Below are 15,010 nucleotides of genomic sequence, written 5' to 3'. Positions count from 1 at the left end.
GTCATCCACTTGATTTATCTGATAAAACTGGAATGTCATGTGGCTCCAGCACAACAAGGCATACACACTCACACTCATTTAAGAGAGATTCACTGCATGACTGTTTTTCTAAAGTGGCAGTAATCACAGTTTGTTATTTTCTCAAACTTAAGTCCTTGAACCCTGATTCTGTCACTCGCTTGATTCAGCACTGTCTTGAATCTGTACTAAGTGCCTGGCAAGAATGGGGCTCTGAGCAGCAATATTTGAGGGACAGTCTCATGCTTGATGTGACTCAAATTCCTCATACCCTAAGAGCACAGGAGACAGGAAGACTGACACAGCTATTTCTGTGTTTTATATTTTATATTCCTGGAATAAGGAATCAACGAATGCTATTCTGAGGTATTAAATAATAATAAAAAAATTAAAAAGAATGATTTTTTTCAGTAAGAGTATTTTTATTGCTACATTACCACCCTTCAGCAGCCCCAACAGCATCCAGTTAATGTTGTGTTGTTGAATTATTAGGACTGGTGCTGAGCAGAAGTCTCTTAATTTCTACTGCTATGTAGGAACAAGACATGGCAGACCTCCTCCAAACCACTCACTAGGCAAAAGCCCTGATAAAGTTTGGTACTGCCCATTCATCCTCTATAGGCAGTGCCATCTACCTGTATGTGCCTTTTAGGGCACAGACATTAACTACTTGGTGTCGGGCTAGCACCAGCCAATGCCTTTCACACAGGGCAACCAACAGCTGTTTGATAATTTCCAAGTGTTATGAACCTATGTATGATTTGTTCGTGTTAACTAAAAGCGAAAAGCCCTGTGGTGTTCTGCATTACAAACCTTGCCCTATAGTTCTGCAGTAATAAGAAGGCATAGATAAAACAGCCACAGATGGAGAGGCACACGTGGAAAACTGACCTACTAATCATTTCATCCCAGAATCTATCCCTCATTTCTCATGCAAAGCTGCTTAGATAGCTTGTGACTGCTTATATTAACTGAACAACTCTATGATTTCTTTTACAGAGGTCAAGCAAAGCTGGGTCTAATTCCCAGTACTGCTAGAGGCTTCCTGTGTGATTTGAACAGGGCAGCCCATCAGTGTGCAATGTCTTCCCATATATAATACAGCCATAGAAACAGCTTTTGTCATAAAGTCCGATGGCTCTCTAAGTATAAATCACACAAACAGCAGCACATTTGTTGAAATTCTTATGCCTGGCACTGCATAAATGCAGGAGAATAAAGCAGATTTCCTAATATAAAAGGAGAGGCATTGAAAAAATCCAGAGAGGAGAACGATGTACAAATTAAGAATATCCCACTTTTCCTAGGACAAGCTGAGAGATAAGAGAAACTAATCGCCTCCAGGACGTAGGGCAGATTGCCCATCCCATCTCATCAGTCACACTTGCCAATCAGCCTCTTTTCCGATAAGCACATCTGGGAGGGGACTGGGAAGCAGGATGTAGAACGGGAGGTGATTAAGGCAAGCACAATTATTGGGTATTTACAAAAAAGTGGATGAGAATAAGCTGCATGCTGCTTGCTGGAGATAGGAGACAAGGCTTCTCTCCCCCACCAAAACCAAGTAGGAATAAGATGAGGCTATGCTCCTTATTCTGAAAGGAAATACGTCATCAATTGTCATACGTTATCTTGATTGGAAATGAAGAAAAGCAAGTTTGGGCATTCAACAATACAAGGGTTAGTCAAAAAAATCTCCTTAGGGTTTCAGTAATAGCCACCCAGTACCATTGGAAACAAGTTAAATGCTTAGAATATTGAAGCACACAAGTCAAACACACAGCTCATTAATGAAGATAAAGGACAAGACATCTAGACAAAAGATGAAGAATACAGACCAGTCTCAAAGACTCCTCTGCATGCAAACTATGCATTTGTTAAGAATACATCTTATTTATAGTATTTTCAGTGATTTGTTGTAAAGTATTATGAACAACCCATGCTACCAAATTTGATTCTTTGAGGTAACAGCAGAGCTGTTTTGTATCTAACATGGCACAGACATAAAAGATGACTCTAGAGAAGCAGAAACAAACAGAGACATCCAACAGCACAAGAAATTTTTATAACAAAACAGGAAAATTTAATCCTAAATTTAAACTGAAAAGCATTATACAGAATCTCATTACTAAAACCTCATTCCAAATTTTATCCATGCTATTATGCCCACATATATCAAGTTACAGGACTGAGTCACCTAGAGCTTTCAAAATACACATTAATTTGCCACACCTTGAAAGTAATAATACTCTAAATATTCACATAGAAATGTGCATATGTTGCAAGATGTTGATGTATTCAGCTTTGTCTGCTCCTGCCCAAAATTAGGCAACAAATTTGCTCAAAAACTGGCCTCCAACTGTGAGGTGAGAAGATGCACAAATTAAGCCTAACCACGAATTACATACTCCAGTATATTCAAATTATTCAGGGATTATTCAGACCTTTACATAAATCAAAATTGAAACAAGCCTTAAATTACTTACTCTAGTATAATTCAGTAGATCATACATGCACACACAAACACTTAACATATTCTAGTAGTGTCTAAATACTCCCATCTGTCTCCCTCTGAGAATGCAGATTTCTAACAGAAAAAGGAAACAGAAACCATGTTCATAAACTGGAAGTTCATGTATGCGCAGTACTTGCCTGGAGGGTCCTGCTAAGGTAACAGTGGCATAGGGATCACATTGTCCATTCACAATGGGCAGCCCTTGGCATTCTAAAACTCTAGAAAAAGAAGAAAATAGAGACAAACAAACCAATGAAATGGGAAGAGGCCGGAGTGAAAATAAAAGCAACACATTTTCATCCTGTTCCCCTTTTACAATACTTTACACTAGGAAATTAAATTGTCGCTAAGCACAAGCCTTAAATTTATACCTAAACTTGAAAACACATTTTGATCTTAAATACTAACTTCAACAGGGTCAAAAATACTGTTAAATGAAGAGAAAACTTAACTCAAAGGACGCTTATTATGCAAGTACAACTACTTAAGGTTCTGCTGTCAAGATGGGAGCTGTCAGCACTTGAAAATTCTATGACAACTTATTCACCAAAAGAAAAATAACCAGAATTTACTTCTGCAACATATGATTAAAAAAACCCACACAGACAGATCCCAGCAGTAGTCAAGTAATTTCTCAGAATCACATTCACAAATGCCTGAGTCCTTTTGAAGAAAAACTGGCATGGGCTTACTTGCAAAGGTGACTTAACTACAGACCAGGAGACAGTATGACAGTCATCTTTGTCCATAAAACTTTTAAATAGCAAAATTGAAGAGACACATTGAGTAGCTCTGCACTGAAGAAATCAAAGAGAAACTGTGAGGACAAAATGGAACCAACAGGGTTTTGCTGTAAGCCATGGTGAGGAATATGTATTTCAACATCTCTTCAGAAAAAAATAAGTAAATAAAAGAAAGAACCCAACACAGCCCCCCACAAAAAACGTGAAAAAGACGTTTTATGCTTCACAAGTTAAAACTTATTGAGGAATGCAGCACCAACTGAAAGCAAAGGCAGACAAGCCAGTTGTGGGACTCCCCTTCCCGAAACAAGTTGCCCTTCCAGTAGGTGAGCCTTTTGGGCTCATATATTTACACAATTATAACTCAAAAATTTTGGTGAAGCCAAATTCTGAAACTTCTGAGCAGGCCAGTAGTACTATGCTTGCAGTGTGAAATATCTTGCACAGTTATGGGTGCTACAAAATCTGCCAAAAAGAGTAATATCCATTTTACTGCTTTCAGCGACACAAACTTGATACAAAAATTTAAAAAAAAAAAAAGATAAAAATTTAGTAACAGGTAGTGCTTCACAATTCTGTTCAGAAAGCAAGGTATTTGGTAACATATAATGTAGCTTCAAATACAGCTTAAGTAAAGACCTATTGCTTACTTTCCATAAAGGGAGAGGGGGAAAAAAATAATGTTCTGCACCCATACAGGAATATTTTTTTATACCAGAGAAGGTACAATGTACAGAGATTCATACAGTACTAGGAAGTAAAGGAAGACTGAAGATCACACTAAAGGGGCGCATACAAGCAGCTGAAGTGATGTGTCACACTCATAGCTGAATTCTCACTCCTATAACCCTACAGAATAGAGGTTAAGTAATTGGCTTAATACAGACAGCCCTCAGTAACACACTCACTCACAACCTTCTCATTTACATAGCCCCTATGTGCATTCAGTTATTAACCTAGATGACTCCTGTTCTCATTGTTGATTCCTTAACACTAGCACAAAAGAGAATTATGCTCTGTGTTCTGGATACTCTAGTGAAATCATAGACTAAAACTGTAAAAAAGTCAAAAAATTAGAAAAAAACTGATTGCAATAGGTACTGTGCTGCTTTTATTTTTGGATATCTATTATTTCACTACAAGTTTACCTTCCACACAGACAGAATTAAGAAGCCTCCCGGCTGCCTAGTTTAGCAGCTATCTGATATTGCAGAGTGCTACCATACAAAGAGCAAAATTCCAGCCACAAATTCTATCCCAGCACCATCTGGAAATGCAAAGTGCAAGCTTCAGTAGCCCTCAATGCCAAGCAACACATGATATACGTGCATGCATCCCTAATGCCATTTAAGATGACTTAACAGTTTCTTCACTGGTCCTTTGCTGCTGCTGCAGAAAGGCAGAAAGTAGCCATGGAACAGGAACATTTGACAGTTCCATGCCTCTAAGAGACCAGATGCTTGTTTGCAAGCAACCAAGTCCTACCCTGAATTCATCCAGCCTGTCTTACAAAGAAGATGCAGAATAGACTTTTTTGCACATGTATTACAAGTATTCCAAATGGCAAGGAAAATCCTACTTTTTAAAAAGAGCAGATGTTAACAGAAAGAACGCTTACAGGGAACTTTACATCGTAACCTTCTGGCAGAGTAGCTACAAGAGCAGGAGGAAAAACTGGTAAGTACCCGCAGAAAGCCTTGATGAAGAGGCAGGTCCACCTTGATTTTCTTACGAGTTCAGAGCAGACCACTCTCCTTTTAGTAGTCTTTACACTAACGTGACTAAAATCACAGCAGAAACACTGCCAGTGAGATACACCGGACTGGTGGTTATTCTTCCAGGACAGCAGATGTGGCTTCAAACACACTCCTGTTTGAATAGAACCATTGTATACCAAGTGATGTGGTGTGAGTGGTGGACATTGTCTATCTGGATTTCCCGGAGGCTTTCAATACAATTTCCCACAGCCTCCTCCTAGAGAGCCTGATGTGTTTACAGTCTAAACAAGAGGGATGTGCAGTGGGCAGAGAACGGGCTGACAGGACTCACACAGAGGGTGGCGGTAAATAGCTCCTTTCCAAACTGGCAGCCAGTCACAAGCATGGTTCCTCAAGGATCAATATTGGGCCTAACACTTTAATACTTTTATAAGTGACCTGGATGATGAGATCAAGCGTACCTTGAAGTTTGCTGATGATCCACTTTGGAGATGGAGTGATGAGAGACTTTGGAGGGAGAGCTCCCTTGCAAGAAGACCTGGACAGCCTGGGAAGAGCGGGCTAACAAGAACCTTATGAAGTTCAAGAAGGGCAAGTGTAAGGTCTTGCATCTGGGAAAACATAACCCAGAAGTGCAGCACAGGCAGAGGAGCAGCTCTGTGGAAAGGGACCTGGGGGTCCTCGTGGACAAACAGCTCAACATAAGTCAACAGTGTGCTGCTGCAGCAAAGAAAGCCAAATGGACAGAGATGCATCAACAAGGGCATCACCAGAGACATATAAATCATTATCCCACTCTACTCGATGCTTGTCAGGACACACCTGGAATATTGTGTTCAGTTTTGGTCCACACTATGCAAAAAAAGACTTGAACAGGCTGGACAGGTCATTAGGCAATGGAACGGTCTGCCCAGGGAGGTATTGACTCTCCTTCCCTGGAGGTATTTAAGGTGTGGATGGATGAGGTACTGAGGGGCATGGTTTAGAGGTTGGTGGGAATGGTTGGACTCGATGATCCGGTGGGTCTCTTCCAACCTGGTGATTCTATGATTCTATGATTCTATGAAAAGGGCGACAAAAGTGATCAAAGGACTAGGAAGCCTGCTGTGTGAGGAAGGGCTGAGACCAACTGGGGTTCTTCAGCCCTGAGAAAGTATTTAAAGGCTGGCTACAAAGATACAGACTCCCTATTTAAAAGGAATCACACAGAAAAGACAAGGAGTAATGGGTACAAGTTATGCCTAGGGAGATTCCGATTGGACACGAGGAAAATTTTTCATAATGAGGACAATCAGTCATTGGAATAATCTCTCAAGAGAAGTGGTGGATTCCCAAACACTGAACACTTTAAAGATTCAGCTGAAAAGAGTGCTGGGCCATCTTGTCTAGACCATGCTTTTGCCAAAAAAATGGTGAACCAGATGGTCGTTGAAGTGCCTTCCAGCGTGGTCTTCTATGATTTGAAGTGTCAATGCCAAACTCCCCACTCCTTCCACTGCTCCCTTAGAGGAGCCTCTAAGTTCCTTAAAATGAATTGGTAACTCAATAGCTTAATAGCAGTCAGCCAATTTTCTACTGCTGATGAATGGCTTCCAAGCCAGCTCTCTTCTATGCAGGAAGAACTATGTGAAATTTCAACACAGAGAAAGCATGTTCAGTGAGAGTATGCTTCTTGTTTTTAATAAAAACAGTCCTTTCATGAATATGCAAACAATAGAAAGTGATCTCAGGCAGCACAATCTACATTTGAGGACATGTAGAGGTTATAAATCACGACACAAGAAAATCACAGATGACTGTAAATGATGTAAAATGTGAAGTTATCTACACACACACAAAAAAACCCCATACCCTAACTATACATATACACAATGACAGGATGTTTTCTCATATTGCCACATAGAAGAATTTTTTACATTTTTCATGGATGGTCCTCTGTTGATATCACATCAACCACTGGCAACACTTAAAAAGCCAAATAGTATCATGAGCTGGTCAGAGAGAACACAGCACCATAAATCACCGGGCACCTGCATTTCGAATTGTGCATACTCTACAAAACATATGGAGAACAACAGGATGACTTCTAATCACTTGTAGCTTGCCCAGGTTTGTATTCTCCAGCTCGAAAAACAGAACTTATCCGTTCATGAACAGCTTACAAAATCATGAATGGTGTGAAGAACATTTCCTCACAAAATAAGAATGCAGAGCCACATAATGAAATTACCAGACAGCAGGTTTAAAATAAATGAAAGGAAGTACTTTTCCCACACAATGCATAATGAAATTGCAAAACTTATTGCCATGGGATGTCGTGGAGGCCAAATGAACACATGGATTCAAATAAGGACTACATGAACTCATGGAGTGTAGGTTTGTAGGCAGCTATTAAAGCTTAATGGCCCAGAAGCCTCCTCCAGCTCAGGGAAGCCCAAATTGCTGATTGAAAAGGGTGTAACACTGGAACAAACATACCACATTTGAAGTATCACTCACCAACAAATATCAGAAACAGTATTAGACTAGACTAGAGGAGTATTAACCACAGGACAGTGGTAGTTTTCATGTTCTTGGGGGAAAAAAAAAACCAAAAGAAAAAAACTACACAGATGTTCTCACACAGTCACAATGATTTAAGAGTAAGACATTTCTTTGTATGCAGTTGGAATAAAAAAAAAAAAGCAAAAACAACCTTGAAAAACAAAATGTGGGAAAACAGGAAACAGACACCAACATAAACCATATCACAAGCCTTTCAGGTAATTCAAAAGCAGCTATTGTTTAAGGACGTTGAAGAAAGAAGGTAAAAGACAGAAGACTTAGGATTTTGAGGAAGGAAGGCTATGTCTGGAGAGAGAGGCTCATTCTGATTCTTACTAAGCATTGTGGTGAGAGACAATAAAATTCAACAAGGCATACGTCTGGTTGACTCATGTTAGTACACCCTCATTAGCTACAGGAAACTGTAATCCTAGAGCTGCTTTCATTATGGCCATTTTCTTCAGTCGTGGGAAAGCTGCTCTCCGAAGCTGGTACCAAAATACTGGCTTTAATTGGGAAGCAGGAAAAGAGCTAGAACAAAATGACAGCTACTCAGAGACACAATAAAACGGAGCCTCAATTGTGCCACATGGGTATTACACATTAGAAATCACAGGCTATATCTAAATTAGATGAAAGAACATATGAAAAGAAAAGTATAATAAACTTCCAATCTCTGGCGGGGGGCACACTAGGAAGTGGTGAATAAAGGCAGTAAAAATGAAATGCCTTCGCTCTAATCATATGCAGAATTAAATTAACGTAAGTGTATTAGGGTAATGGAAAAAAAACCTCGGCAATCAAGATTATTCAAGAATTACAAGTCAGGCCCTAGGGGACAAACGTCTGGTGGCTGCTAGAATCTTTTGCCCAACTGGTAGTTTCTGATCATTAGCTGTCTCGAGCCCAGCTGGGGCAGGGCGAGCCATCCCCTGCAGCCAGCCTGGCTGGGCTGGGCTAAGGTTAGTGCTGGGTCAGATGGGAAAACTCTCAATGCAGCTGCCTCACTATATTTTGCTTGTGGTTTATAAAATTAACAGGTTTCAAGGAACAAGACATTTCAGTTTTCAATGTGGTTCATGACCAAACCTTCATAAGGGTAAATAAGCTATGGAAAATTCCCAGAGGGTAAAAGAAAACCTCAAACCCAAACACAACATGTTCATGCCCTCTTGCCTTTAAATTACCTGATTACAGAAGTTGAGAGGGAGGCAGGGGGGAAAAGGTTTTAGAAAAAGCAAAGATTTTTCAGCAATGACTAAGCGGCTCAAATCTGACAGTACAGGCATTCCCTCTGCCTCTGGGCTGCCAAGCAAGAGCTGTAAGCTGTAGTCTCTGAGACAGCCCCTACAAAATCATACTCAAACCCAGGCTTAACACAGGCAAGCAACATCAGGATGATCCAAGCCTGTGGGCGTTCCACACCCCTTCCTTGGAATCACAGATATTATTTAAAAATTATAGGCTTTCTGATTAGTTCAGGATGCAATTGTGTCATCGGCATCTTTGTGCACCAGAACGGAAAACCAACACAAAAACAGACACAGAGACAAGAAACCAGAAGGGACATAGCTGTTCTTAAAACACGTGTCTATATTTACTGTTCTTCCAAACAAAATCAGTTCCAGTGTACGCAGTCAGTCTGTGTTCTTCCTCCAGTTTCAACCTAGGGCAGGGAACAGCACACTATTCCCACACTCTTTTCTGAAATCCTATTGTTTTCTCACTGTGATTCCTCAACAGAAAGTATATCTTTTTTTTTACTCAATCTAGCTTTCTATCACTGTACATAATCAATGTGTCTTAATTGTTTTTAGAATCTTAAAATCATTAGGTTGGAAAAGACCTTTAAGATCATCAAGTCCAACTGTACCTGTCCACTACTAAATCATATCCCGGAGCACCTCATCTACCCATCTTTTTAATACCTTCAGGGATGGGGACTCAACCACCTCCCTGGGCAGCTTGTTCCATACATATATACTGGGTTCCTGGGATCAATCTCAACGCTTGGCAAATCTACTGACACATCTTATTAATTTTCTATTTCCAGCCTTCACTTGTCCCATCCCTCTTTTATTTCTTTATCCTGAGGCTTTGTCCCATCTCATATCTGTATTTTTTTTTGGTTGTTCTCAGGTTCCTCTCTGCATCATTTCAAAGCCAGGAGACTTCCTCCTTGCTTGCTTGCTCTACTGATCTAATTATTGCTTGAACACACAGTACTTTGTGCGGTAAGCCTAACCAGACAGAGAAGTATCAACTTAAAAGCAAACTTTGTGGCAGATTTGTCAGAACTGTCATCAAAACAATGCTTCTTTGGCTTACATGAAGTACTTTAGTAAGGTACATTCCCCCAGCGCTAGGATGTGACTGACTTAGTGTTTCTGGATCTCCCTTTGTTTCTACTGACTATAGGGTCATCTTGTAACATACATACTATCCTGAGAACCTACCTTGTCCTCCAGGGCTAACAGAGCACATTTGTGTATTTCCTCTTTGTGAATGATCTCCTCAGGGCACATAAAATAGACAATTAATATTTACATTTGTAATAGAGTAGTCCAGTCTTTCAGTCTAGCATGACAGTAAAGAAGGGGTGTTTCTTGTTTCCTTGCCATATTTATTTCATTCTTGGATGTTGTTTCCTTTCAGTGCAGCCTTGCATCACTATCCGAGCTCCTTACTCATTCCCAGTGGTTTAAAAACAACTTTGAGGTAATGCTGTATTGTAAGACTTCCATGTGTACCTTAGTCAATCTCACATCTGTGCTGGTACATGGTAGCTGCCCTCAGACCAGTAAACTGACCTCTGTTTTCCACCACAAGTAGGAACTGTTCCCAGGCCTCCTTCTTACTCCCTGTGTATGACCAGGACCTTGCTGAACCAGCCACATTTGTGTGTTTTACAGGGTCTTTGCATGCATTTATCTCCAACCACCACTACTAAGCACAAAGGTGCTATGTCCAGCTCAGAAATTCCAGGATCATAAATTCCTGGAAGCTAAGAGAAGGTATCAACATATGATTACTCTCATGATTCTTCAGCTACTGGACACACTCAGAGACAGCATCCTAGGTTTTCGTCTGACCAAATGTTAAATCTGAACTGCTGGCAGTGTACCTTCAGACAAACCTTGCACCTCTTCCTCACTTCCAAAATAATCTATGAGATTCCCATTCAGGAACTCAATACACGCCATGTGTGCTCCCTAAAAATGAAGGCTGTACAGCATTTGATGCACTGGCTCTGAAACATTTATATACAAAGTACATTATATACTCAAACTCACCCCCATTTCAGCTATTGAAATCCAGTAGAGCTTATACAGATCAGAGGAACAGGCTATGCAGGCAACTATTTTGATTCTGCTTTTTAAAATACCCTCCCAAAGCCACCACATCACACCAAAAGCACAAAAGAAACCTTGAAATTCTGAGATTACAGCTGCAACCCCACATAAGTACCGTCTTTTCTTCCCCATTCTTAGTTGAGTTCTGAGTGGCTGCAGTCCAGCAAAACATTTAAACCTGTTCTTAAGCTTGTGTTATCCAGAACATAAGTTCCTTCCTGAGCTGACCTACAACAGTTTTTACAGCCTCATGCAGCACCCAGATTAGCTTTTGGTCTTAACTGGAAAGCTCTGTATGTGCAACATTTGTCATGCACACACAATTCTTGTTAACATAAGGCTGTTAAGGTTGATTTCCTTCAGACAGAGCAGAGAAAAAGGAATTGACTTTTAACATTTGGTTTTGAGTGACAACTTCTTTCCCAGGTATTTACTGTAGATATTTTATAGTAGAATAGGAGCAAGTATTCATAAAAAGCCAGCCAATAATATAAAGTAAATGAAAGTCAATAAGCACAACCTCCACTTCTCCAATATAAACCAAATAATATTAGAGATATCACAGTAAAACTATGGACAATGCATTAAATATGTGGAAGAAGTATTGTCAATACATACACATCCCTAAAACCACTATTACTTCAAATAAAGTGCTAAGTTTCCTCAGGTCAGTAGATATCTAAACATTTCTTAATAGTTTAAGAATCACATAAGACTTTTTTCTGCTATTAATAGGGGAGCTGTCCCCCATGCTCCAGTTCAAAACATCCAATTTGTTTCCCAATATCAGCTCTAGAAAGGGTCTTAAACCCACACATTCACAGAGTACCATCTGTTCTTTCTACTAAATAAAGAGAACAGACTAAAAAGTGGGTGTCAGCCATCCTGTTCTCACAGGACGACGAGTTAATCCATTAGCAGTTAAACCAGTCTGAGTCAATTACAGAAGAGTTGCAAGCTTCCCAGAGTCGCTTCAGAAGAGTTTTTACTTCGGTTAATACAAAAATGGTTAAATTATCTTCTGTGACAGTGCCGTGAGGCCCTGAACAATGACACAAACAGGCTGAAATTTTGAACTGCCCTGGTTTAGTGACTGTTACTGACATGATCATTTCCTCCTGCCTTGGTCTTGGACTTGCAATCCCAGTTATTAACAGTGAGTGATGGCTGAACAACAGGAGAGTAAAGAGAAAGGGTAAGTAAGGAGAAGGAGTTATTTCTAGCATATGTCAGAGGGGACGAAAGAGCCAAGCACAAGTTGCAGCAAAGCAATAAGTACGTAGAAATTATAAGGTATTAGCAACACAAAATGAAAGGTACAATTGGGAAAGGACATATTTGCTTAATGACAGAACCATATTAATGACAGAACTGTATTGGTTCTTGTAGAGAAAGTGAAGATATTTGAATTTGATGTAGCATGGCATGGAGTCAAGGAACTGGTCAACATACCAAGGCAGCTGCAGAAGCATTTGTGTTAAAGCAGTGTGGTGAGGAACATATGAGGAGTGAAGCACAAAACAGGAACCATTACAATACGTAGCAAACTATTAGAGCCTAGACAACAGATTTCGCTGAGCTGACTGTGGCCTACAGCAGTATTAAATGGAAGAAATGACATATTGTCTGTATAGGCAGATAAAGAAAGAAAGAAAGCCAAAGACCAAAAGGCAGCACATGAGTCAGTCACAGACATGCTGTTATGGCTACATAATGAAACGAATCAGTGACAGAAAATCTCCCATGTTGTTTTTCTTTCCTCAGAATCTTAAGTCGGTCTTAAGAAGACACACAGTGCCTTAGATGGGATACAGTGGGTTTACAGAAAGCAAATTGCAATGATCTGACTTGAGGCCTGTCCAGTCTGCTCCCAGGACGGAGCTGCCTGCACACAGCACAATTCCTCCTTTCAGGCAGCACCTGCACGTCTTTACATACATGCAAGAACACATAAGCAAACAAACTAAGCTGTGTGAGAATGTCCCAGCTTCTCCCTTCTGCCAGCCAGCAGGGGCTTTGAGAATCTACAACTTATTAGACAGATTGACAACCATATGACAAGAAGGAAGACAAAATGTAGAAGCTAGTTTTGGAATGACTGAAATTCATCCTAAAGATGGAATGTGATACTTGGCAGGGCAATTTACCAAGATATCACCCAAAGCTAAAGCTTTTGAGCCCACTGCTAGGGATCTGACTATGGAGTAAGTAAAAAGATAAGCAAGGAAGAGACTAAACCCAGAGCTTCTAAAGAATTTAAGACAGAGAAGTGACTAAGGCACCCCAGGGGAAGGTGTGTGGGATGGGGGGTATTCAGCTATAAGAAACAAACAGCAAAAAAGCAGTACGTCCTTCATTTACCCAGGGGTCCCATTTTACTTTTTACCCTGAAAGTTCAGTCACGTGCTAGGTTCAGCTAAAACCTATGACGTTCCATCCAAAGAAGGGTCTGCTTTACTGAGTAGTGGTTATACTATTGTTTGCACAGCACTAAGGTCTCTAGTGATGAGAAACAATGCAAAGTAAGCACTCTTCAGAAAAGTTTTTTGTCTTGTCACTTCAGATCTTCTTAGGGAAAACCAAGATGCAAATAAGGGCCATGGTCAGGTAGGCATTCTGCTATAATCAGCTGTAATAAGTAGCTCATATGAGCTTTATATACTACACAAACAGCTCATACTTGCACTAAATTTCTCCCAATTTTGAGACCAATAAGGATTATTGGAATCACAGAGTCTGGGATCTTTCAAGACTGATGAAATCTCTCACTTAGTCAAGTTGCATGAGTTCATGATGTTCACTGCATTTCCAGAGCACCTTTCCAAAAGAAACTGAGGCTTAAATCAAAGGGCTCATAAGATTAAAATATCCTTACAATGTTCTACAGGACACTGTAGAACTGGTTATCACTGTGATAAGAATAAGTAACCATACAATCACAAGGACTTTCTCTCCTCTGAAGAGCATGTATGCTGCCGTTTCATCACTTTGAAGTGTTTCTTGCGTAAGTTGAACACTCATTCACTGAGACACATTCACCACGTCTTCAATTCTTACTGCAGCTCTTCAATGAACTGAGTTTAATGGCATCCTTTTTAGCCTGGTCTCCTAAAGATAGAGGCTTATGAAAAAAATGTTTTCTATCTACATTTGGCCACCAATCTCCCACCGATAATTTCTTTTTAATCAGTTGGTGATTTCCACAAAATGTGAAGAAGTAGTGGAAATCTCAAGAGATACTCCAGTTCTACAGATTCTGTTAAACTCAATGGCTGTGTAGAGAAGACAGCACCACTGGATGACCCCAAGGAAGAAACGGCTGCACATAGCAGTTCAGTGATTCTCTGTAGCCTTTGACTCAACAGTACGTAAAGAGTGAGAGTCAGACGTTGCACTGTACCACCTCTTACCAACATGATGTTTAGGCTAGCAGGACAAGAAACCAGACAATATGGCAACAATGCTGAACAACTGTAAGGGTAACACCATGTGCAGCCAGTACATCTGCAGCTGTATAGAGTCCAGATGAATTTTTGCTTCTGTTTGAAAGTTGTATGAAATCATTACAAAACCATCAGCTTGGAAGTAAGTCAACTGTAAAATAAGTTCAAATTAATTGCAGACACTACTGCTTCCAAAAGCACAGCCTCCTTGCCAATTTCTGTACTTGTTAGAATGGTGTCTTGCATTTTCTTACAAAATATTTCCCTTATCTCTTTGCATGAGAGAACGAAAATGATTAAAGGAGAAACTAGCAAACTACCTTTTACAGTGGGAAGGAAAAGGGTGGGACAGTGAAAATGATTGATCACAAACAGCTATTACATTTAAAATGTATATTAAAAGACTTTTAATCTTTCCCATTCACAAATGTTTTCTGTGTTACAAATTAGCAATGTAGGTTAAATATTTCACAATTATTTCTTACTGAAAAAGCCAGAAAATGGCATCCAAGTCAAAGGTTTACATCAAGAAGCCAGGAATCGCGGGAGAGAGTACAGTAGACACCTGGTGATTTTAGCACTGTGGACTCCAGAGAGAATTTGGTCACAGTACACAACCACTTGCGCTCTCACCACAATAATGTACCCAGAAACATGAACATGATTTCTAGCTCAT

General features: G+C 40.1%; 1 protein-coding gene across 3 annotated transcripts in view; it reads right to left on the bottom strand.

The window, feature by feature from the left end:
* Positions 1-15,010, bottom strand: part of RASA3 (RAS p21 protein activator 3) — a 270,506-nt gene that overhangs the window by 32,279 nt on the left and 223,217 nt on the right. For all 3 annotated transcript variants that reach the window (XM_069877484.1, XM_069877475.1, XM_069877491.1), the window contains one exon: positions 2,671-2,751. In XM_069877484.1, coding sequence (XP_069733585.1) covers positions 2,671-2,751 — 81 coding nt within the window. The remainder of the gene's footprint in view (positions 1-2,670; positions 2,752-15,010) is intronic.

This window comes from Phaenicophaeus curvirostris, chromosome 1, assembly GCF_032191515.1.
Source record: "Phaenicophaeus curvirostris isolate KB17595 chromosome 1, BPBGC_Pcur_1.0, whole genome shotgun sequence".
Lineage (NCBI taxonomy): Eukaryota > Metazoa > Chordata > Aves > Cuculiformes > Cuculidae > Phaenicophaeus > Phaenicophaeus curvirostris.
This window is presented reverse-complemented; position numbering and strand designations above follow the sequence as displayed.